At 64.2% G+C, this 24441-nt stretch overlaps 1 protein-coding gene across 3 annotated transcripts in view; it reads right to left on the bottom strand.

The window, feature by feature from the left end:
- KCNQ1 (potassium voltage-gated channel subfamily Q member 1) overlaps nucleotides 1–24441 on the bottom strand; it is a 254249-nt gene that overhangs the window by 220876 nt on the left and 8932 nt on the right. For all 3 annotated transcript variants that reach the window (XM_053925873.2, XM_053925872.2, XM_024574537.4), the window contains exon 2: nucleotides 3742–3832. In XM_053925873.2, coding sequence (XP_053781848.1) covers nucleotides 3742–3832 — 91 coding nt within the window. The remainder of the gene's footprint in view (nucleotides 1–3741; nucleotides 3833–24441) is intronic.

The following is a 24441-nucleotide window of genomic DNA, read 5'->3' as shown; positions in this document are numbered from 1 at the left end:
ATTTTACAGGTGGGAAAACTGAGGCCTGGGACCCTACAGCAACTTGGGGTGTGCCACGGGGGTAGCTCTGAGTATGAGGACTCAAAGGAGGGGGCTCCAGCCCCCAGGGAGCCCCACTGGGCAGGCGGGTAAGCCTGGCTCTGGCCTGCCTCAAGGAGAGTGGAGTGGAGCCAGGGACTGAGCCCACCAGAGCCCCAGCAGAGAGGACGGGGGGCAAGGGGAGGGAGGCACGGGGCCCCACAGAGGGCAGGTTGGGAGGGCACTGTGGTGGGGACAGCCAGGCCGGGCCAGGAACTGGCCGGGAAGCCGGTCCCGTAACATGCCAGAGAGCAGAGCAAAGGCCCAAGGCAGCGGGGAGTGTCGGGGTCAGCGAGAGTGCACCCGAGGGGAGGGAGGGGGCAGGGGGCGGACGTGGGGGCCCGCTGGCGCCCAGTGAGGCCAAGTCTATCCTAAGTGCCATGGGGAGCTTCCAGAATGTTCCCACGTCTAAAAGAAAGCCCCCTCCCTGGGCCGTGGCTGCTGGGTGGAGTGGCTGCCCGTTGGGATGCAGGGTGGCCAGGAGGGGGCAGATAGGGGAGCGTGGGGGACAAGGGAGGCAGCCCCATGTCTCTGCCCTCAGAGGGGCGGACGGGAAGGTGGGGCCACAGTGGGAGCGGGCACACCCGTCCCACATCCAGTGAGAGAGGGTGCAGGACGCACAGCCCTCTCGGGGCCCAACCCAGGCTGGGTCCTCATTCTCCTCCAAGGGCAGTGCCCCCGCAGTTCAGAGATTGGCCACCAGGTGGCAGGCGTGCCTCAAAGATGTCTGGAGTGAGGCAGCAGCACCAGGGAGGGAAGGCGGCCAGGGGCAAAGGGCAGGGGATGGCAGGGATAGGGGTGCAGCCGGGTTGGGACATGAGCCTTCAGCCCCCTTCCCCTGCTCCGGGCTGCACTGTGCCCTGAGATTGGACAGTGAGTTCTGTCTGAACTAGAGAATCCCTGTCGGGGAGTGTGGTGCTCCTGGTCGGCCCAGAGGGGAGGGGAAGCCCAACCAGAACAATGGGCGGGAAGGGTGGTCCTGAGGCCCCAGGGCTGTCGCAGGGTACCCCCCAGCCAGGCAGAGCGTCGCACGTGAAGGTGCCAGGGCACGGCGGGGCGGGGACAGGAGGTGTCTGTGGTCTCGGCTGCCTGGCACTCCGGGGTTTTGCCACGGCAACCCCAGGAAACCCGAACAGGGACGAGAGGCCGACCCGGCACTGGCCCCAGGTCCCGTCCGCTCCCTGGTCTCAGTTTCCACCTGGATAAGTCGCTCAGCGGCCTCGGCTGCGAGGGCAGAACCTGGGGGGCAGACATGCCATGTGGGGTGCAAGCTGGAGCGCCTGTCACCCGTGATGACCCGAAGCAGCAGGGACACCCCGCTCTTCTCTGGCTCTCCTCATCCAGCTCCTCCCCTGCGGTCTGGCAGGGGCAGGAGGCTGGCCAGGGGCAAGGGCTGTTCCTACCCAGAAGCAGACACAGGACCCGTGAGGGCACCTGGGCCCGCTGCTACCTGCAGGGACGGACGGGGACCACTGCCTGAGAGCAGGGAGCTGCGGCCCCGGGGCCTCCACACAGGCTGGGCTGCTCCCAGGGTTCCCTAGGAACAGGGAATGGGGCGGACGCAGGAGAGCCACGTGACCCCAGAACGCTGTCCCCCTCACTGGCACAGCGGCCGTCCCACACTCACGTGGGAGATGTGACCTAACACAGGACAGTAAAGACCAGACACCAGGACCTGGGGGTGGGAGCTCCTACCCCAAAAGCAAGTGGGTCTACGTTGGGACAGCTCCCCTAACCCCCACGAAGGCAGGAAAGACACGAGTCAGCCCCGGCGTGTTAAAACTGCGCCCTCATGTGGGACCCAGGACCAGTGCACGCCTTCAGGGGAGGCCCTGGAGTCACACCTGATGAAGCCAGAGTGACTGCCAAGTCCCCACATGCCCAGCGGGCTCAGAGCCCCCGTGTGCCTCTGCCTGCTCCGTGGCTCCCGGAAAGCACCACGGCAAGAGACTGGAGGGAAAACCACCACAGACAAGGACAGGCTGGTCCAGGGACAAAGTCAATGGCACTCGCGGCCACCAGCAGCAGGAGAGAGTGACCGCTGTCACAGTCACTGGCGGACGTGAGCTCCGCCACCACTGCCGCCCGGATCCCGCGCTGCGGAGTCGCCGGCCCCGCCTGATAGACGTGCCGCAACCAAGGACAGAGCCCCACACTACTCAGGCGTCCACCTCCCCAAGTCCACTCACCCAATGCCATCCACGTTCCCTCCAGGAGCCGGACAGGTTGGGTGTGACGGCCCCTGGGAAGAGCCGGCCAGCGCGACTTAGCATCTCCGGAAGGGGAGATGGCCCTGAATGGCACGGACAGTAAAAAGGGTTTTGGCACACAGGTCGTCGAGGCAGGTGGCCCTGGGACACAAAGTCACTCAGACCAGTGGCCCAGAACGGGGGACCCCAACCAGGACACGTGGTTTACGTAAAAGTGCCACCTCACGTCAGGGGCCTGGGTGCCTGGGACACCAGGGGGACGTGCCATCAGTGATCTCAGGTCACCAGAGGGACCTGTGCAGGTGCCAGGAGACATCGGCTGAACCCCTCCAAGCCTCCAGGAGGGGGAGCCTGGCCCTGACTCAGGGGCCGGGAACGTGGAAGGGTGGACAAGGGGAACGTCTCGGGTCTGCCGCGGGGCCGCGCAGGATGCAGAGCCCCACTGACCGGCTGCCCAGCCAGGCAGACCCAACATGCCTGGCACCGAGCCACCAGCCGGCCGGCTCTTGGCGCCAGAGGTGGGCAAGCGGGGTGTCGGGGTGGGGTGGGGTGCAACACAGGAGAACGCACCCCACACACCAGATGGACACTGGCACAGCTGGCCGGCACCATTCAGGTGGCCACTTAGGGGCGTGGCCAGCCTGGCACCCCACCTTCTGGGCAGCCTTACAGCCAGGGGCACATGGGGAGGATCCCCTCTGTGAGGTCACGTGTTCCTGGCACCTGGCTCAGTATGACCTGGGACGTGATTCGCCCTGGCTGCAGGCTCCCAGCTCCGCCAGGCTGGCCCGAGGTCCCGGGCCGTCCCAGGTGCTGTCTGAGGGGCTCGCAACTGGCTGGGCAGTGAGGGGCCTCTAGGTGAGGGGTCCAGACAGGCAGGGATGGGAGGGGCCTGGGCCAGGTGCTGACAATTTCTTGCCAGCACCCCTGCACCCCTCCTAGAGGGCGGGGGACCCAGACATGAGGGTGAGAGCCTCACAGGGCAGTGGATGGGGCTGTCTGGGTGGTGGCGGGGGGGCAGGGCGGGGACCACTGCAGGGTGTGTGTACCAGCCTGGACCAAGGTCAAGAGTCACTCAGACCTGGGGCCAAAGTACAGGCTTAGGCAAGTCCCTGCTGACCACAGACCAGCTCCTTGTGCCCACGTCCTCCTGTCCTGCCTTCCTGGCCCAGCTCAGAGGCCCCCCTCCTCCAGGCAGCCCTCCCAGACCACCAGCCTCAGGCTGCTCTCCTGCCCCAGGCCTCTTAGTCCAATGGTCGCATCCCGGCAAGTTCCAGAGCCAGGGGTGGGGGCTCCTCACACCTCCAGTCCACGGGGGTCAAGACAAGCCCGCAGCTGCTGGTCAGGGCTGGCAGGTGGGCGGGGGCCAGTAGCAGCAAGCCTGGTCCCTGCCACACAGCTGGGAGGCCGGAGCCCCTGGGCGGCCGCAGCTGTGACCACTGTCTGTACGTACCATCCAGAAGAGGGTCCCGGTGGCCAGAGTGACATACTGCTCGATGGTGGACAGCACACTGAAGATGAGGCAGACCAGGACGATGAGGAAGCTGTAAGACAGGAGACCCGTGGTCAGCCCTGGGGCCGGCTGCTCCCAATGCACCGGGCCCGTCCACACGGCGGGAGGGGCGCCCGGCCAGCGCACCGACCGCCAGTCAGTAAGTCGCAGCGTGGGGCCACGTGATGTGGGGCTCCATTTACACGCCGTGCTGGGTGGGAAACGCCACAGGGACAGCAGACTGGCAGCCGTCACCGGGGCTCGTGGGTGACAAAAATTCTGAGCTTCAGTGGCAGCGACCGCCCAGCTCCGGGGATGTCCTGGGGTCAGCCACCAGGGTGCTGACGGGCCCGGGAGGCATCCGCACAGAGGAGGGCCAGGGTCGGCTGACAGCCCCCGGAGGTCACAGGCCTGGGTAGGCCCCTGCCTCAGTTTCCCTGACACCAGCCAGAGCCCATGGCCTCTTCCTTGTGGGATGATGGCCAGCCGGACGCAGGGGGAGCAATGGAGCCCCGGGACTCCCCGGCCCGGGACCAGCAGTGCCTTGGGCCCCGCCCCCGGCGCTGGCCTCGGGGTGAGTCCATCACTCTGTGGGGTCACAGGAGGTGCTCCGGGACCAGCTGCCCCCCCCCGGGTCCCCACCAGGAGCCCTTTGCAGACAGCAGCGAATCCCCACGGGCGCAGCGTGTTGTCCTCTGAGGAACGTCACGGACGGGGAATCAGATGCCCCGCTCTTCCCAGGCCACCAAGGTCAAACCAGGGAGGTGACCGGGCTGTGGCGGGGCCCGGGTGCCAGGCCTGAGGAGGGGACAGGGGGGCCGCACAGCTGGGCCCCTCTCTGGCCTCTGACTCTCCTCCTCAGGACTCCTGTGACGACAGCAAGGGCCACAGGGTGGTCACAGGGGGACCTCTGCTGTCCGGGTCCCTCGAGCGCCATCCCTGGCAGGCCCCTTTGCCATGGAAGGTCGCCAGCCCCAGGTTCGGGGACGAGGATGCGACCGCCTCCAGGACATCGTGCAGCTGACGGTCGGTCACCTTGTCAACAAACCGGTCCCACCCGAGTGACGCCCAGCACCCCACAGCCCTGTCCCCAAGTCTTCACATCCCACACCAAGGGCAGTGAGGCCTGAGGAAGGGGCTCGCTCGGGGAGGGTCTGTGGGTGCTGCTGCCCAGGCAAACCCCACCCCACACCCCAGCCATGTGCCGACTTCTCAGTCCTCTGTCCCTGCCTCCAGGGAGCCGGCAGGAGGGGACAGGCTGCAGCCTCTGCACTCGGGTGCCGTGGTGGCCCTGCTCCCTGACAGGCCGCATCTCCCTCCTACGAGACCACGGGTTCAGCACCTCTTAGACCCCAGGTCTCCTGCCCCAGTTTCCCCATTCTCTCTCTGCCAGGTGGCAACCTTCCACCAACTGCCGCTGTGGGCACGCCTCTGCCCCAGGACGGCCGGAGGAGCTGCTCCCGGGCCCTACGACCTTGAGGCTCAAGGGTACGGGCCAGGGTACCTCCCTTCACTCAGCTGTTTAAACTCAGCGTGCAGATTCCAGACAGGATCAGATAACAAGGTGGGCTTCCGTTTGCCCCGGCCTGTGGGGGCCCCCAGAGCCCCACAGGAACCCACACAGGGCTCCCGCCTTGGGGGCTCACAGCCTGGGGTGCCTGACCCCTCCTGCCTCTGCCACCTGCCCTCTGTCCAGCTTGGGTGCTGAGGCTCCTGAACGAGGCAGTCCCAGATGCCCCAGAGCTGGGAGACAGAGGCCCCGGGAAAGCAAAAATTGCACCCGTCTCTGGACACGGCCGTCATGGAAAAGAGGCCAGCTGACCCCCAGAGGCCCCCCAGGCTCCGGGGCAGCCTGGCCAACTTCCCAGAGGGCACACGCCGGCAGGAACAGGCCGCTCCCAGAGGCGAGGGCAGCTCTGGCCCTCAGAACAAAGCCCTGTTTGTGCCCGGCCGCTGAGCCACCTCTGGAGCTGCAACCACAAGCACCAGCCCCGGGGACGTCCGGGACATCCGTTATCGGACATCAGGGCGTCGCCTGCAGCAGCCGGGTGCCCCAGAGCGTGAAAAACGGGGAAGCCCCGTCAGGGGTGACAGCGGTGTGTGGGCCCCAGCTGCCTCCTGCCCAGGGCTGGCCCGATCAGCACCCATCACAGACTGGGGCAGGCCAAGGGACCCAGCCACCAAACCCAGGCCAGGAGGGACCCCCAGGAAAGGCAGGGGATGCACCCTGAACCCCCGGGAAGCACCTGACGCTCCCACCCACAGGGCGTTTCCCAGGGACACATGGTGCGGCTGACGGGAGCCCCACGCTTCACGTGCAAAGGTGGCCATCCAGGGTGTCCTCAGCACCCAGCCGTGGGCTCCCCTGCTGCTGTGAGCTGCAATTCCAGGACACTCAGAGGCCACGTGGGACACCTCAGGGGCCGCTAGCTGCGCCTAATTTACTGAATGCGCAGGATTAAGTGCGCACTGGAAACCTGTGCCGGTGTGGACAGCGAGGGTGCGCCTCAAGAGAGGAACCTCGGGGACGTGTGGCCGAGTGAAAGCAGCCAGGCACACAGGGACGCGTCCTGCGTGACCCACTCACAGGAAGTCCCTGGAGGAGCCAGGGGCTGGGGGAGGGGCGGGGAGTCGGGGAAGCCGGAAAGTTCTGGAGACCACGGAGGTGAGGGCTGCAAAGTGGTGCGAGTGTTTAACGCCGCTGAACCGTGCACCTAGAGTGGTTACGATGGGAAATTGTACGCCATCTGTATTTTACCCCAAGTTTTTAAAAAACGTAAAGAAAACTACGTAAACGACATTCACACATGCTTTAACAAAGGCTTTGAAAGCCACGCCCAGGGCCGGGGCCATCGGGGACAAGCAAAGGGCCAGCGAAGCCCACCCGAGGCCCAGCGGGCTCTGAAGGGGTCATTTGGTAGATGAGGTTCCCATGTTTTAATTCCGACCAGACCTGAAGGGCTTCCTTTCTCACACAAGTCCCCCAGCAAGAGCCCTGCCTGACCCAGGATGGGTGGCTCAGTGTCCCCGGACGTGGGCACCCACGTGACACTGGTCTCCCAGAGTGGGTGGCCTTGGGGCCTGCCAGGGCTGTCCCTGGAGTGGGGCCTGGCCTGTGCCCAGCACTAGGCGAAAAGCATCTCAGTGGGGGCCTTGGGCCCCAGCCAAGCTGGGTGCTGTGCATGGCTCCCCGCTCCACACCCCTCCCAGGGGCCCGGGGCCTGGGCTGTGGGGCCGGCCACCCAATGCAAGGCCACACAGCCCTGACAGGGCCCTAAATTGTGGAACAAGAGGCACAGCCGCCGACAGGGACACCGAGGCTCTGAGCTAGTGGGGACAGGCCCAGGGCCACAGGGACAGTGAGCCCAGGCCAGCTTGGGCACGGGTCCCGTGGCCAGGAGCCTGGCCCCCCATTCGGTGCCACTGTCCCCCAAGTATAGATGCCACATGGCCCTGGTTAACTTCCGCCTGCTGAGGGTGCTGGTCCCTGAATGTGGGGCCACCCCGGAACCAGGACCGTCTTCTCTGTCCAGGTCTTGCCACACCAGCAGAGACACCTTGTCCAGGGAAGGTCGCGTGCTCAGGGTGGGGGCCGTGTCCTCTGGGTCACCACACTGTCCAGACTACTCCAGAGAGGGAGGAGCCGGGAGAGACAGGTGACCCAGCCCAGGTGAGACCAGCCCCCGGGGACCCCACCACTGCTGCCCATCCGCCTCCCTGCCATCCCTCTGGCTGCCACCCCCAACGTCTGCCACCACCGAGTGCCGGACACTGCACTCAGCCCGCTGGGCAGGGACTGGGCACCTCCCAGGCCTCCAAGGGCCAGGGCTCCCCCTGCGACCCCTCCGACCTCTGACCTCCGACCCAGGTCCCTCAGTCTTTCAGTATACACTGAGCATCAAAATACCTGGGAGAATGCAACCCCACCAGGCCCTTCCCAAGCTAAAGACTCTCCACATGAAGCCTGAACTCCAAACCCCCCTTCCCGGGTGACCCCCTGCCCCAGGCCTGGGCTCCCCTGCAGGGACCTGTCTGCTGGTGTCCCCCCTCTGAAGGTGCAGCATGATGCCTGGTACATGACTGTTGAATGACTGACTGACTGAATGAGTCAACGTTTAGGTTAAACTCAGTTCAGTGAAAGTGTTTTCAGTGCCACCTCCTCCAGGTGGGCCTCCAGGGTGCGTCCAGAAGTGTGATCCTTTGGCTCCATTCTTCCCCGCCTTGCCCTGTCCCACCCCGGGAGAGCCTTCCAAGGGGCCGACAAGGCCATAAGGCAGCTCTTTGCGCGCATGCACCCAGGCTGCAGGCCAACGGCACTGGGCAGAAAGGGGCCGCCCCTGACATACTCTGGGAGCAGGCATGGCCCCCCCGCCCCCAGCAGCCAGGACTGTTTCAGGAGGTCAGCAGAGTGGGCAAGGCACACTGGGCGATGGGCCATCAGTCAGCTGCCCCAGGCTGGCCCCAGGCATCAGGGGGTGGAGCCACCGGGAGCTCAGGGCAGGTGGCGGGAGACCTTGGGGAGACACTGTGCCCAGCCTGGCTGTCCAGGCCACCGGCCCTTGCAGAGCCTGACGAGGTGTTGCTCTTAGCTCCACCTTGCTGAGGCCTGAGGGTCTGCCAGGCCAGCAGTGATGAGCCAGACCCTGTCCTTGGTGCCCCTCCCCAAAACACGGGGACGATGTGGGCACAAGAGGGAGGGCCTGTCCCCCTTGCTCACGCCGACGGCCACACTCCGGGGCCCCTGGCCACTCTGTCCTGGAGTCTCCTGGGGAGGGGCGTCCAGGGAGCTCCCAGGCTAGGGGTACTTCCAGCCCATCTTGGCTGCTCACCAAATGCCCCACTGTACCCCAGGAGGTGACAGGGTGGGTGACAGCAGCCCCGCGGGCTCTGGCTGTGCTTTCTGGTTTTGACAGCCCTGCGGAGCGGGCAGTGGACTGTGGTGCACCGCGGGGTCCTGCCCGGGCAACACCGCGCGCCCTGGCCCCTCGGAGGCCAAGAGCCCAGAGCCCAGAGCACCGTGAGCCGTGCCCACGGGGGCAGCCTGGGACAGGTGAGGACAGGCCGTGGCTGAGCCGTCACCTCCAGCTGTCATTTCTCAGCTCTCTGGGCCCTAGACAGGCAGCTGTGGGGGCTCTCGTGGGTGTGCCTCGGGGTGCGGGTAGCCGAACCTGGGCCTCAGCCTCCTGCCATGGGCCAGCGCCCAGTGGTCAGCAGACCATAGGGGTGCCCACCCGCGGAGCAGGGACCCACATCTTCCCTCCCTTCAGGCCCCCATAGCGGCCCCTCCAGGAGCCCCAGCGCCTGGCAGGTCTGAGGCCCTGGTTTGGCAGGCAGGTGGGAACAAGCCTCCCACGAGCCCGCTTCCTGTTCCCTCCAACCCTCTTGAGAAGCCTGAGATGTGAGTCTGTCCCTCGTTGCAGGAGAAAGAGGGAAGCTCAGAGAGGGGGGGTGACTGCACAGAGCCACCCAGCACCGGATGTCCGGATGTCCGAGGGGAGCCGGCTCCGGCCCCTCCCACCGCAGGAGACTTGTGCCTCCTGGAGAACAGCAGCTCAGGGGCCACCCCAGTGGGGACCCACCGGAGGCAGGGCTTCCTGGCAGAGCTGCATGGGGTTGGCTCCGCCCCCAAGGGCAGCTGCCAGTGCAGGGCCTGGCTGTGAGGCTGCCCTGCGATAAGAACCCCCAGAGAGTATATTTAGAAGGTGCCAGAGAACAGGCTGAAGGGACCTCGCAGGCAGGGGCCTCGTCTGCCTTGGGATGCACGGCATCTGCCCACTGAGAGGATCCTGCCCGGGATGGGGCAGGGCCCGCAGGCCACGTGGACAGGGCCTTCGGTGCGGTGGCCCGGCCGAGAGCCCCGCCCCTGGGGTGAGAAGGCAGAGCTGCTGGCAGCCTTGCCCAAGGACTTGGGCCCCGAGAGGCGGGGGGGACCCTGTAGGCTTCCCCGCCCAGGGCCGAGAGCCCTGCCCTCCTTCAAACTGGGTGACGGGGAAGTCTAGAGGCCACGGCAGGCACCCGGCCACCTTGCCCAGGGCCCGAGAAGGAGAATGGTGGACAAGGAGGCAGGACAGTGACCCCAGCACAGCCGCAGCCAGGACAGCACAGCCCCTCAGTGCCGGGAAGACCTTGCTTAAGAAAGCCCCGCTCGTGTCCAGCCTAAGCCTCTCTCGCTGTCATTTGGTCTCTGCGGAAGGAAACCTCCCAACCTCCCACCTGGAGGCTGAGCTGCTGTGCGACCCCTCGAGCCTCAGTGTCCCCACTGGGAAGCGAGGACGCAGCCCAGCAGCATCTGTCCATGCTCAGTAACGGGTGGCCGAGGCCAGGACAGTCACCAGCCCGCCTGTGTGCTTCCCCGGGCCAGCCCCACCCCAGCCGCTCCACAATGGAGTTGGGGGGGGGGGCCCAGGGCCACAGGGGCTCAGTGTGGTGCCCCCCAGCTCAAGAGCCTGCCAGGAAGGGGGCCTCTCCAGGGGTGACCACACAGCAGCTGGGTGCCAAGCACACACCCGCAGGCCCGAGGGCAGCGCTGGCCTTGATGTGGCGGGCGGGCACCCCCTCCTCCCCAAACCTCCCCCACCTGCCCAGCAGGAAAGCCCTCTGCTGACAAGAGCAGAGCCCCACGACGGGACAGCCCGCAGGAAGGGGGAGCACCGAACCACACTCCCTCGGCTGGCCTCCTCCATGGGGCCCTTCACCCTCGGCGGGAGCCCCGGGCTGCAGGGGGCTGCCCCAGGGGCCCAGCATGGCCAGGGCCCAGGCCCAAGGGAGCAGCACCCTCACTAAGGGCAGCAAGAGAGAGATCCTGGGGCAGAACTGGACCCGAGGATGATACAGAGTGTCCCCAGGAGCCCCCAGATGGTGGAATGAGGGGGAGAGGCAGGCACGTGGGCTGAGCACCGCCACGGATCCCCTGGCTGCCCCACTGTGGGGACACGGCCTCTCTGCTGACACCCCCAAGGGACCAGCCAGGCTGCACTCACAGCCGTCCCCTCCCCCTGCCGGCCCAGCATCCTCGCCCTAGGCCAGGCCAGCCACCATGGACCATGGGTGCCCAACCAGCAGCCACCGCTGTTGGGCCGCTGTGAGCCAACCCACCTCCCCTGAGGCGAGAGCCCTAGCCCAGTCCCTCGTTAGGGTGGCGGGGTCCACGCCCCAGGTGCTGCACCCCAGGGACCCAAACTTGCTGCTCTAAGGCTCCGACCTGCAGGAAGCCTGTTCCCACCCGCCACTGCCTCAGAGTCAGCCTGGGGCAGTGCAGCCCCTCCAGCGCCCCCCGCTGCCCCCTGAGGTGCCCGCAAGGTCCCTGCAGCTGTGGCCCTGTGCCTGGCCCCCTGGGGGGCACCAGGCTGGGCTGGCCGTTAGTGCCGATAGCGTGGTGGGAGGGAAGGGCGCTGGGCACGGGGCAGGTACTTGACACCGGAGCTTCCATTGTCACCCCGGGACAAGACATGGTCTTGCCCCCTCGAGCCACCACTTCTGAAGGCTCAGCGTGTCCAGGAAATGCCCGCTTCCGCCCTGTCCAGCTGGCCCGAGACAAACAGTTGGGCCCTTGGCGCTTCCTCCTCAGTCTGCCGCCGCTGAGGTGGGTGCCCCGCCCTGACAGCACAGCCGGGCTCTCCCGGCGTGCCAGGCGGTGGCCCAGGCCCGCAGTCCTGTGAGTTGGCCCCCTTGGTGCAGGTGCCTGTGGGCCGCACTCCCCCCAGAAGCCACCGAGAGCCAAGCCCAGCACAGCCATCCCCCCCGAGACGGGAGCCACCCGGGCCCGCAGGGAGGAAGTGGCTAATTGTGCCGCGGGCCGGCCTGGCCTTGGGGTTCCTGTCACGGTCAGGCGTGGGATTGCTCAACGCCGGATGCAATTAGCAGTTTTATTTCGGTCTCAGCATCCTCCGTGCCTCCGGATGGCCGCTGGGCTCCGGCCTGGAGAGGCAGGTCAGCGCCTGCACCCGGCGCGGCGGGCCGAGCGAGGACACATTCCACCGTCACCTGCCACCAGCCGCCCAACTCCAAGGGAGGAACCAGGACTGGGTTGAGCCAGGTCCTACCTGCCAGAGACCCACTGTGAGGAATGCCTGGGCCAGCTGAGGCCACTGTAGCCCCATGGGAGTTTTAGAAATGGGGGTCAGTTGGTGCCCAGTGGCACTCCCAGGTAGCCCTCCAGTGGCACCCCAGATGCTCAGAATAAAATACACCTTTCCCCTGTCTGCAGGCCCACGGGCCTGCCCCTCATCCCCACCCACAGGTGGAAAGCACCTAGCATGTGCCTGGAACCACACTAGGCTCCGGGGACCAGGCAGACATGGGAGGGGGGAGACAATAACCAGAACGCAATGCACTCACTGCCGGGGACACAGAGAGGAGCTGTCACGCAGAGTGGCAGGGCAGGGAGGCTGCTCTAGGAAAGACCCTGTGGCAGGGTTAGCAGGCTCGAGGCCGGGTGCCAGGAGTCAGCAGCCGTGAGGACCCAGGAAGGCCAGGCTCAGGGTTGCCTCGAGGGCTGGGACGGGCACCAAGGAGCTCCACGCCTCCCGGGGCCAGCGACACGGGCTCTGGGCTGGGATCTACTGGTCATCCACTGAGCTCCTGGCCGGGCCCCAGAGACCCCATGCAGAGGTCAGCCACGCCACTCTCCCGTGTCCACCAACCACAGAGGCCGGAGGGAAATGCCAGGAACTTTGAATGTCAGGAAACCGAAGTGCATGCAGGACACGTCCAAACAGAAGGGGCGTCAGCAGCGGGTCCACCCCGTGTCCCGGCCGTCACTCGTCCCCTCCGCAGGCATCTCCCACACAGGGCTGCACCTGGCCGCCCCTCCCCTGCCAGCCTCGCAAGTCGTCTGCAATCACAGGCCCTTCTCCTGGCCCAGGGCCCGCAGCCGAGGAGGGAACAAAGCAGAGAGAAAGGGGAACCAGCCGAGGACACGGCACAGAGGCCGGAAACAGTGACACCTCCACACCCGTCAGCAGCACTGTCCTGTCCTCGGACCCGGCGGGAGCTGCCTCTTCCTGCCCACCACCCAGAATAGCAGGCACATCCTCCGAGCAGCCCACCCAGACCCTGGCCTTGTGGGCCGCCCTGCCCGTGACATGGACCCCTGCCCAGGCCACTGCACCCCCCACGCGGCATGGCCCAGCCTTCCAGACACTGGTTACTCATCCGAGCAAAGGGAGCCCCTGCCGGGCTCGGACAGGGGACAGGGCATCCTGGAAGCAGAGAGCCGGACTTGAACTGGAGAGGAAGCGTCGAATGACGCCAAAGGGAAGGGCGTTCCCCAGGGCACCAAGCCACCCCTCATATTATTTTATGATATTAAAAACTGGAATTGTTTCATGAGGCAGCAATGTAAACCTATAGATAGTTGCTGTCTCTGAATCTGTGCTGTACCTCTTGTTTATGAATGAAGCTGCTCCCCCAGAGGCCCCCCACCCCAAGCTCCCCAATATGGAGTAGGTGGTTCCCTGATTTGGAAACTACTTCGCCACCCTGAACAACACCTTCCCCAGGAAGCCTCCCTGGATTGCCAAGTCCAGTCCACCCCCCCCCCACACACACACACACACTACACACACTTGCCCAGGACTGTGCGTCCCCTTCTGTGGACTGCACCCCAGTTGGAGCTTTGCTTCCTTGGTGTGTATAATTCTGTGACTGAGGGCGCCTCCCCCCCAAGCCCACTAGGGCGGGGCGGGGTCTGCAGAACATGGACACGCTAATGCTTCGCTGGGTGGGGCGCGGTGGGTATGTGGCTAAGACTCCCAGAGGGAAACTTGGTCACACCTGACAAGACTACGTCCGCACTTACGCTTTAACCCAGCCCTTCCATTTCCGGGCATCTACCCTAGAGACCACGGTAGGAAAATAACAAATGAGCAAGGTCATTCATTGCAACATTGTTGGCAATCGCAACTTAGCGGAAACAACCTGGATGCCGGTAAAGGGGCGAGCGAGCAGCTGCCCGGTGCAGCTCTAGGCGGCAGTGTGGGCAATCTCCGTGCACCGCCAGGGAGAGCCTTTCGGGCCGACCGCCGGGTGAGGAAACAACTACAAAAGAGTGCGGTCAGTCTTTTCAACCAATGGCGCGGGGAAAAGTGGGCTTCCCCAGGCAAAGAGCGACGTTGGCCCCTGACCTCACACCGCACACAGCAGTCAGCTCCAAGGGGGCTGAACACCTAACCCTGGAGACCACACAACTCCTCTTGGCGGAGACACAGGGAGAACTTCGTGCATTGGATTTGGGAACGGTTTCTCGGATGTAACGCTAAAAGTTAGAGGAAACAAATTTAAAAACAGATCGACTTGAAAATAAAAATTTCTGTGCGGCATCAACAAAGCAGAAAGGCAACCCACAGCACGGGAGAGAGCACTTACAAACCCTCCCACCAGAACACGCAAAGAACTCCTGGAACGCAGCAACAAAAACCGAGGTAAAAAATCGGCAAGGCCCCACTATGTGCCGCCCACAGCACACACGCACACGGGAGGGGCGGGGAGGGGCCGGGAGGGCCGAAAAGCTGGTCCGTGTGTGGCAGCCAGAAGAGAGCAGCGGGTAGCTGTACTGATAGCAGACAAAACAGCCAAGACTGGAGCGAGAAGGAAAGCGGGTCGTTCTGTCATGACGGGGCCAATTCCCCAAGAGGCCCCGGCAGCCCCGGCTGGTGTGGCCCTGTGGGCTGAGCCCTGGGCGGGGAACCAAAAGGTCACACTGGTCAGGGCAGACCACGTGTGAGGCCACAAGACAAGTCTTCGCGGACGTGAGAGGACGGACGTGTATCAGCCGCGTCTTCTGACCAGGGCCGGGGTGGGGGGTGGTGGTGGTGGTGGTTATGAAACTGGAAATCAGTCACAAGGAAAAAACTGAAAAATCCACAAATGTGGGGTTCTGAAACCAGCAGTCAAAGAAGAAATCAAAAGGGAAATTTAAAAAATACCTTGAAACAAATGAAAATGAGAACACAACACACCAAAGCCTATGAGACACAGCGAAAGTGGTCCTGAGGGGGGAGCTCATAGCAAGAAACACCTACAGTGAGAAAGAAGAAAAAAATCCCAAATAACCTAACTCTACACATCAAGGAATAAAAACAGAACAAACTGAGCCCAAAGTTAGAAGAAAACGAAAAAATAATCAGAGTGGAAATCAATTACACAGAGGCTAAAAAGATCAAAGAAAAGCCCAATGAAACTAAAACCCTCTGTTTTGGAAGATAAAGAAAACCGATCAACTTCTGGGCAGACTAACCAATGAGAGAGAGACAGGACCCACACAAAGCGACAAATGGAAAAGGAGACACCACGACTGATGCAAAGTTGTATCAAAGACTCACGGGAGATGGTCGTGAACAGTTACACACCAGCAAGCTGGACAACGTGGACAAGATGGATGGATTCCTAGCAACATACCACCTACCAAGGCCGAATGACGGAAAACAGAAAATCTGACTGAATCAGTGACCAAAACCCTCCCAGAGAGAAGTCCGTGACACAGACTCGGCCAACTGCGTGCAGAGGGGACAGCTCCGACCTCCTCAGGACCACGGCTGGCAAGCCCACAGCTACCGTCGCGCTGGTTGGTGAGGAACTGTCGGTTTCTTCTCTAAGGTCGGGAACAGACCAGGCTGCCTGCTCTCACTGCTTGTACCCAACACAGAGCTGGCAGCCCTGCCGGAGCGGTCCAGCGGGAAAGATAACCAACCAGCAACCAATAAAAAAGGAGGAAGTTCAGCTGTGCTCACCTGCAGACGGTATGACATACAGAGGGCCCTGAAGACCCCACCACACACAGCTGTGGGAATAAATGAACTCAGTAACGATGCAGGACACAAAATCGTACTTTAAAAAACTCAGCTGCACTTCCATAAACCAGCGATTTTCCACCAACACGCCACAAGAAGTTTTAAAACACGCAGTTCCTGGCCACTCGGTCAGGGGCACTGACCTCTCTCCCCTCAGAGTGGCGACTGTGAAGGACAACAGCCAATGGACGTGCGGTGCGAATGAGTCAAAATCATCTCCTTTTGTGTTGTCAGATTGGGGAAAAACACACGTTTTTAGTGGGCCGCAGATGTGAGTGACTAGTTCGTGTGTGCCACGGGACGGAAAAGGTTGACCGTCGCTGCCGTGTACCGAGAACAAACTACCAGAAGGAGAAATTAAGAAAATAACCCCGTTTACGCAAGTCTGACCACGGAGGTAAAAGATGAGCAGGCTGAAAACCATCACCCTGATGAAGAAATCAGAGACACAGACGTGTGGCTGGAAACGCACTCGAGGAAATACCACCGTTCAGAGGTTCACACTACCCAGAGCAACCGACCGGTCCCAGGCGACACTAGCAAATTGTCGACAGCGTTTCTCACTGAATCTTTTTTTAGTCCTCAGGTCCGTGGAGAGCCACAAAAGACCCTGACCAGCAAAGGCAACCTGAGTCCCGGTGGCAGAGCAGGAGGAGCGCGCTCCCTGCTCCCGACGATGTCACAGAGCTACGCCAGTATAGTAGTGTGGCACTGGCACCGCCAGACAGACACACAGACCACGGACCAGGAGCCAGAGTCCAGCGATTAACCCTCGCCTGCACATGGTCCGCGACTTCGTGAGAACACGGCGCAGGGGACACAGGACAGACGTGCGCACGAGGATGGAGCCCGGTCACTGTCTTACCCTGCGCACAAAGCCGGCCTGGAACGCACGGACAGCCTGGGGAAGACCTGAAACCTCGAGACTCCCAGTGCACACACCTGCGGTCAGCTCCTTGACACTGGTCTAGGCAAGTTTGGGATGTGACATCAAAGACAAAGGCTGCGAAAGCAAAACCAAGCCAGTGGAGCTCCGTCGCACTGGAAAGCTGCTTCTCAGCCAAGCAGCCTAGCGAAAGGCAAGCTGAGGGACAGGCGGAAAAAGGCTGTCACGCCCGGCAGAACGGCCCCCCTCGGAAAGACGGGAAGCAGCAAGCTTGGCGAGGGCGGGGTGGAAAGGAGTCCTCCTGTGCTGCCGGTGGGTATGTGAGTTTGGGGCAGCCGCTGTGGGGAACCGCGTGCGGGGCCCCCAAGCCACTCAAACAGAACCACCACCCCACTCCGGGGCGTCCGTAGTAGGACTCGGCCACCCAGAGGAGGAAACCCCGCGTTTGTGCGGCACGGGTGGTCCCGGAGGGCATTATGCTGGGTAAGCCCGAGAGAGAAAGGCAAATACCACGCGTGGTCTCACTTACGTGTGGAATCCTCAGAAAAAAGTGGCACCCACAGACACTGAGCAGACAGTGGTGGCCAAGCCGGAGGTGGGGGGTGGCACGGGGATGGGGAGAAGTGGTTGAAAGGCTACGGAAGTTCGGGGGGAATAAAGTGGAGGAGCCCACGGAGCCCCTGCTGACGTCGCTCACGACTGAAGCTGCGGAGCCACCGGTGACCCTCCTCGCCCCACGTGCGGCAAATGTGGGAGGTGCCGGTCACGTGGATTAACTCGACGTGGGAAGCCCTTCCACCAGTACATGGAACCACCGCTGCGCCCCCTCCACGCATCTGACAATCCTATGGGTCAGTGACACCTCGATAAAGCCGAAGACATCGGCAGAGGACCTGAGAAAACACTCCTGTGAAGGAAACAGGGCACGGTGCGGCCAGCACAGGAAGATGCTCCGGGCCCCCTGCCGACCACCCGGGAAAAGCGGTCGACCCCACGCCCGCCAGCGAGGCTGCCATCGGAAAGTCACAGAAAATGGCAAGTGTCGGTGAGGATGCCCAGCAGCCGGGACGCGGTCCCTGGCTGCTGGGTATGTGACGTGGTGCAGCCGCACCGTCACCCCCAGGGCAAGCCCTCAGAAACATAGCGTTACGGCACGACCCAGCAACTCTGCTTTTGGGCGCAGACCCCCAACCGTGAAAGCAGGGCCCCAAAGAGGCAGGTGCACACAGCGTTCACATCAGCCTGAGTCACAGTGGCCAGAGGCGCCCAACTGTGGGTGACTGAGGGACACGCAGACAAGGGACCGCCTCTCGGCCTGCGCAAGGGAGGCCATCCTGACACCCGCCGCCACCGCTGCCCCAACAGGGCTGGGCCTTGGGGCCGCTGTGCTGAGTGACAAGAGCATCCAGGCGGAAAGCAGAACAGTGGGGGCCGGGGAGTGAGCGTGTCGCGGGGACAGAGCGCCCAACAGTTCTGAGTTTTATGATGGGACAACAGACCTCCTGGACGCAGGTGCTGGCCAGAGAGTCGGGCCGTGAGCGGCCCCTGAAGGGCCACGTGCCCCCCTCCACGGCTCCTTCAGCCCCGCATTTCCGCCCGCTGGGCCACCCGCTTTCACTCTTTCCTCGGGTTGAATGTCGGACCTACAGCCAACATGCAGAACAGCTGCAAGACACTCCCACCAACAGCGCGTTCAGCCCTCTCCCTGTGCGATCCTCCTCCCTCCCGGCCCGCGCCCCAGCTCCCCTGCCCGCGCCCATCCACAGCAGCACCGGGACAGCGTGCCTGATTCCCGCTAAGTACGCCCGAGCGTGTTCCCCAGGGACCCGGACAGCGGTCTCAGTGGGGACCCTTCACGCTGACAGGACCCTGCACCCTGACACCCACCGAGCACACAGCCCGGACCCGGCGGCACACCCTTCCCCGTGGGGAAGAGCCCGCTCCGTGTTTCGCCTGAGCTGTTCCTTAGTTTTTCTTTATATTCGTTAACCTTGACCATTTTTTTCCATTGATTTTTTTTGGGGGGGTGGTGGTGAGAGAAACATCCATTGGTTGCCCCCCATCATCACTGGGACCGGGGACTGAACCTGCACGACCCTTCAGTTCCCGGATGACACTCCAGCCCCGAGCCACACCAGCGAGGGCTGACCTTGGCATTTCTCAAGCGCTCGGCTGGTTCCTTCATGAGTGACCTTCAATGTGGCCTCAGCTGCTGTTCCTTCACAGAGACTCAGGCCTGTGTCTCTGACAAGAAAACAGCTGACCGCGCGGGCGGGGTCAGGGATCTGCGGGCTTTGTCGCTGGGCAGGGACACTTGGCTTGTAACCCATCAGTCACACAGGGTGAAGGTTTAGAGAGGATGTAGCTGCAGCCACCGTGCACGGGGACACACGGCGGCCACCCTCCTCCACGTCTGACCGCCATGGCGGCCACTCAAGTGGGGGCACCCCGTCCACCCCAGACACACGGCCATCGGGGCGCCCACGGGGCCTTGATTCCGTCACATGTGTGGTCATGCGTGTGGTCACGCTGCTGTGTCTGTAGGTGGGTGGGCTCGCTGCTCCTGTCCCGGTCTCCCTCGTCGCTGGTGTGTGCATGTTGGTCTGGGGCCTCCGCTCTGCGTCTCTGCGAGGCGTCCACGCCAGCACTGTGCTCACGAGGTGATGCGGACAAGCTGCCCGTCGCGGGCTGGCCTTGGACGTCTCGCCTGCATTGGGCAGCGCCGGTGTGGGGCGGGGGAGGGGGCAGGTCTCCCCTCCCCAGGGCCTCGCTCTGCAGCACAGCCTGTCCCTGCCCGAGGCTGTGGGGGACCACAGGGTGGCTGTCGCTCAGCTCAGGTGGAAACTGGGGCCTGAGACCCGGCTGCCATTTCAAACAGAGTCGGGGGGCGCTCCAGGCGGAAGGAGGGACTTGGCCCTGGGACAGCCTGGGTTCCAGTGTGACAGGGTCAAGGTCGGCAGGGAGGGGCAGCAGAAGGGACTTCATCCAGGGCCTGAGGGGGGGGCGGGGGGGGCAGGCAGGACGGGGGTGCAGACATGACTCAAACTAAGACCGGCGGGGGACGGCCCCCAGGTGAAGGCTGTGCCTCAGGGAGGGCCCGGGCAGCCCACCGTCACCCCCGGGTGTGGGCACCAAAGGGTGAATGGGGAGGTGTTCAAACAAAGGCCCTGGCGCGTGTTCGGAGCGTGCAGCTCGCTAGAGCCCGCGGGCGGGAGTAGCCGAGGGCCCACTGACAGACGAGTGGACCCTCAGAATGGGGCCAGTCTGACGGTATCGGCTCACAGGCAACGAGGTTCTGCCACCTGCTGCCACACGGAAGGAGCCCGGAGCATCACGGGGTGGAAGGAACCTGCGTCAGGGTCCCCACGCTGGGAGATCCCATTGACATCGAAACCCCAGACGGGAGACTCCAGAGGCAGAGGGGGCCCAGGACAGGCATGGGACGCGGGTCACATCTAACGGGGTGGGGTGTCCTGTTCAGGGGACGGCACACCGTGGTGAGAGTTCCAAACACACTTGGAGACGGTGACACGGCACGTTTTGTGTGTGTGTGTGTGTGTGTGTGTGTGTCGACAACAAAGTGTGAAGAGAAGCAGACACGCGCACACACACACGGGGGTGGTCCCCGTCGGGCTCCACCCCTCACTAGCCAGGCGCCCTGTGCCTGAGTTCCCCCATCTGTGAATGAGGCTACTGCAGGCACCCGGAGAGGGTCCCGTGAGCGAATCCGCACCAAGTGCCCGCTGCACGGCCAGGGTCCAGCCTGCGGTGAGACTGACCACGGCCGCCGTAATCTAGAACAGTCCGTCCAGGCCGCCTACACCCTCTTCCGAGCACGTAACTGGAACCTACCAGCTGCAGGAAGCCCCCCATGGACACAGGGCAGCCATCTGGTGCAGCTCCCTCCCTCTGTGCTCCCTCCTGGGTCTGTGAAGGGGCCAAGTACGCTGATGTGTAGAGTCAAACATTTCAGAGGGCTCAGCCCGGCTGCCTGCCCTCCCCGAGGGCACAGCTCGCACCCCTGCCAGGGACACGGGTTCAGATGTCCAGCAGCACCTGCCACCTGCCCACCACTGGGGGACCCAGGCACCAGAGCCCGGTTTGCCCGGCTGTTGGGTGGGGTGCCTCGGACTGGCAGGGTCATGGGGAGAGCTCTCAATGGGGGGGGGGGGGGTTGTTGGGTGCCCACCAGGCTCCCAAGGGAACCAGAGCCCCCGCCAGCACTGCCCCCCCAGGCTGCCAGCTCACCGCTGCAAGAGGAAGAACAGGCGTGGACCCGCCCTGGCCACAGCCCTAGCAGTCCCCTGCTCCCCTCGCCCTCTGCCAGCCCGCCCTCAGCTGCAGGCGGAGCCTTCCGGAGGTTTGACCACAGTGAGTCAAGCCTGTGGGCGGGAGCCCCTGGGAACAAACCGGGTGGGCACCCTGGGCTTCACTCTGCCTAGAAGGTGCTCCCCCAGGCACCAAGCCAGGGGGGTGGGGGCCAGGAAGCTCTTCTCCCAAATGACCAGAGGCCTTGGCTGTCTGCCCCACCCTCACCCCGGCACCCCCCTCACCAAAAGCCCTTCTCTTCCTGCCCTTCTGGGTACCCCAGTGAGCAGGGGGTTCTGGGGTTGAGTCTTGGTCCACAGCTACGAGCCCCCCAACACCATGGAGGCCCCAGGAAGGTCAGGGTGTCCTCCCAATGCCGTGGGGACGGTATGGAACCTGCTATGCTCACAGCACTACCCCAGTCACTCCTCAAACAAGCCAGGGTGGCAGGGCAGGTTTGGGCCCCCCTGCACCCCCAGGCAAAGGACGGGCCTGGTGAGGGGTAGGGACCCAGCCAGTTTCACGGGGGAGGCAGGAGCCGCAAGTCCCCAAACAGCACCAGTACCTACCTAACTCCCACCCCCGCCACCACACTCACACCCCAGGGGCCCCGGACTCAGCATGATGCCCTCCCCTCCCAGCCACTGTGCCGGGCTGTCAGGGATGGAGGCCACAACCCCGCGACCCCACCCCCTGCCTTCCTCTCTGTGTGCAGGCGCCTCACTCCGGGGTGTACGGGCTGGCCTTGGGGGCTTCCCCATGGGAATTGAGGACAGAGAACCTAGAACCAGGGCTATCGGGGCCACAGGGCCCCCCACGTCCCAGGACCCACGTCCTGTGAAGTGAGATGGAGCTGTGGCTCCTGCTGGGCCTGCTGACACTTCAAGGACTGGCCCCGGGGTCCAGCCGGTGCACAGGTGGGATGCAAGATGCTCCAGAATCCCGGCCCACTGCGCTGGACACCTGGGGTGGGGGCACCAGAGGGACGGGGCAGGGGCAGCCCTTCGGGCAAACAGAGTGGACATTCGGGACCCCACGGCCACCCAGAAAGTCAAGAACGACGCAACTTCTAGAGGAAAACCCAGAAGTCCTGTGTGCCCCGGGTCAGGCAAAGGGTTCTCAGACACCCAACCTGCAACCCTCAGCGTCACCAGTCCTCGGGGACATGCAGGCAAGTCACCAGGAAGCCACACCCCGAGGGGCCACCAACCAAGGGCTGCATCGGGGGAGGGGTGCAGTTTGAAAGCTAACCCTACACTCACGATGTCCTGGCCGTCCCCCTGGTTCCTCCCCGCAGACGTGGGGCTGTGTCCACACAGAGATCTGTCCCCGGGGCTTCCGTGACACAGCCGGACACTGGGACCGTCCCGGCTGCCCCCACACGGGGGACCAGTGCATGAACAAAACCAACCAGGCGCGGCTGGTGCGGGGACCCTACGCGGCAGCGGTGAGGAAGGACCCAACACCTCAGCCAGAGAGGCTGCCTGGAAGGGTCTCTTCTAGAGAATTTTCAGCCCCCTACAGAGCAGACAGCAGACGGTGCCGGCCGGCGGGAGGCAGGAAGGAGCCCGGCAGAGGGAGCCGAGGACGCGGCGCTGACCTGACGGCAGCTGTGGAGACCCTCGAACACTTGCTGCCTCTGCGAGTGCACGGCCTCTCGGAGGAGCAGCTGTTCGCACAGGACTCACTCGGAGCGGGGGCCGGGGGTCCTGGCGTGTGGAGGCAGGCACACAGCGGCGGGCACCCCTGCTCTGCCTGGCAGCGCTGAGGTCAGCCGACCCCCCACCGCCGCACCCTGGGCCGTCCACAGGGCCCCCGCGGTCCCAGTCTGATGGCCACTTCCTGACACTCACCTGCCTCCCATGGCTCCTCAGGGGACCCCCCAGGCCACACCCCAGCCCCTGTAAGAGCCTTGTCAGGCCACGGGAACAGCCCAACCCCCACCCCACCCCACCCCACTCGGGGGAAGAGGGGGAGGGGGACAGAGCAGGCAGTCAAAGCCAGTCCTGACCTCCTCCAGACACCAAAGGGCCATGGGATAAAGCCACTGCCCCTGCAGAGGCCCCCTGCCCTGCCCAGCAAGGCCCCCTCACCGCAGGGCACCTCCTGACTGGCTGGAGTGCCCGTCTCACCCCTACACTTTCTGGGAGCCCCCCTCGGGCTCTCACACCCCTGAGGGGCCTGCAGGTGGGCGGGCGTGGGGAGGGTGGGGGGCTCATGGGCATGCTCACAGGGAGCAGAACAGGGACAGAGTTCTGGGGACCGCAGGCCTGCCTCGGACCCTTGGGCCTTGGGGACCACAGCGCTGGAGCTCGGCGAACTCCCTGGGGGGCGGCCTTGACCTGCAGACTGGCGGCAGAAGGCGCAGGCGGGCAGAGGGGTCGGGGCCTGCGTGAGTGGGAAGGGCTAGGGTGAGAGAACTGGGTCGTGGGTCAGGGCCACGGGGCCTCCCTTGCTCCTGAGTGCAGGCTAGTCCCCCTGGGTGGGTGGCAGGCACGCCTACGAGGCAAGGCTCAGCCACTCCACACAGGACTGTAGGCCCAGAACAGGAGCAACGAGGGCCCAGGCTGGGGTCCCTCGTGGGCCTTAGCACGGACCCACAGACCCCACTGCCATCGGCCCAGGACCATGGTGACTCTGAGCACGTCCCAGGGGCCTGAGCCCGGAGCTGGACACAGTGCTGGGACCATGCAGCTGTCCCCCTGGGGCCCAGAGCCCCCCACAGTGGCCTCACTTCCTTTCAGTACCCAGGTCTCCCTGCTGCTGCTCCCCAGGGACGGCACTCACCCCATGGGACACCAACAACCACAGGGGCCTGGGGACAGGCCAGCCACTCGGCTGCCTGTGGCCTCCCCTGACGGCAGTCCCCAAGGCAGCTGGAGGGCCACCCGCAGGGGCAGGCTGGGAAGCCAGGGCAGCCGCCAGCAGGTGTCCCTGGGGCGACATCTGAGCCCCTTCCACTCTCCGGCACTTGCTCCCGAAACAGGGGTCTGGAACCCCACACTTGTCCCCCAGGGGACATGTGGTGGATGCTGCTGGTGCCTGGCAGGCACCGAGGCCAGGGAAGCCGCCCACTCCTCAGGGCACAGGATGTCCCGCAGAATGGCACTCCGCGCCGTACACCAAAAACTGCACAGTCCCCGTTTCCAGAAAGGATGGCCTACCACCTGAGGTGGAGTCCCCACCCCTCTGCCTGGCAGGCAGGGACCCCTGGACACCACCAGCCAGCATCCCTGGGCCAGGGTGCTGCCAGCAGCCAACTCTGCAAAGGACACCCTGGCCTCCTGGGAGGGGGATTGTCAGCAGCTAGTGGCGGGGGCTGGGATGGGTGCGTTCCTGTGGGTGAGGCTGACACCAGAGGTGGGCACCCCTGAGGCCTGACAGACACCGAGGGTGTGGTTACGACTCCCCTCCAGGACAGCGGAGGGGCCAGCAGTGCCAGTCAGCCCTCACCCCTGAGGACAGCGGCCCCATGACCAGGAGGGACAAAGCCCCGCACCTCAATCCCTCCCCGTTCCAGGCCCCCCATTCCTGCTCTGTGAACCCAACTCCTAACAAGGGGCCAGCACAGCAGGGACCTGGGGGGCCTGAAGGGGCGGGGCCTTCGGCCCTGGAGTGTCCAGACTGGTGCTTGGCCAGGGCATCACCTGCCCCCTTAAAGGCCCTTTCTCTGGTCTA

The sequence above is a fragment of the Desmodus rotundus genome, chromosome 5, assembly GCF_022682495.2.
Source record: "Desmodus rotundus isolate HL8 chromosome 5, HLdesRot8A.1, whole genome shotgun sequence".
In the NCBI taxonomy this organism is placed as follows: domain Eukaryota; kingdom Metazoa; phylum Chordata; class Mammalia; order Chiroptera; family Phyllostomidae; genus Desmodus; species Desmodus rotundus.
Note: the sequence above shows the minus strand (reverse complement) of the source record. Positions and strands in the feature narration are given on the sequence as shown.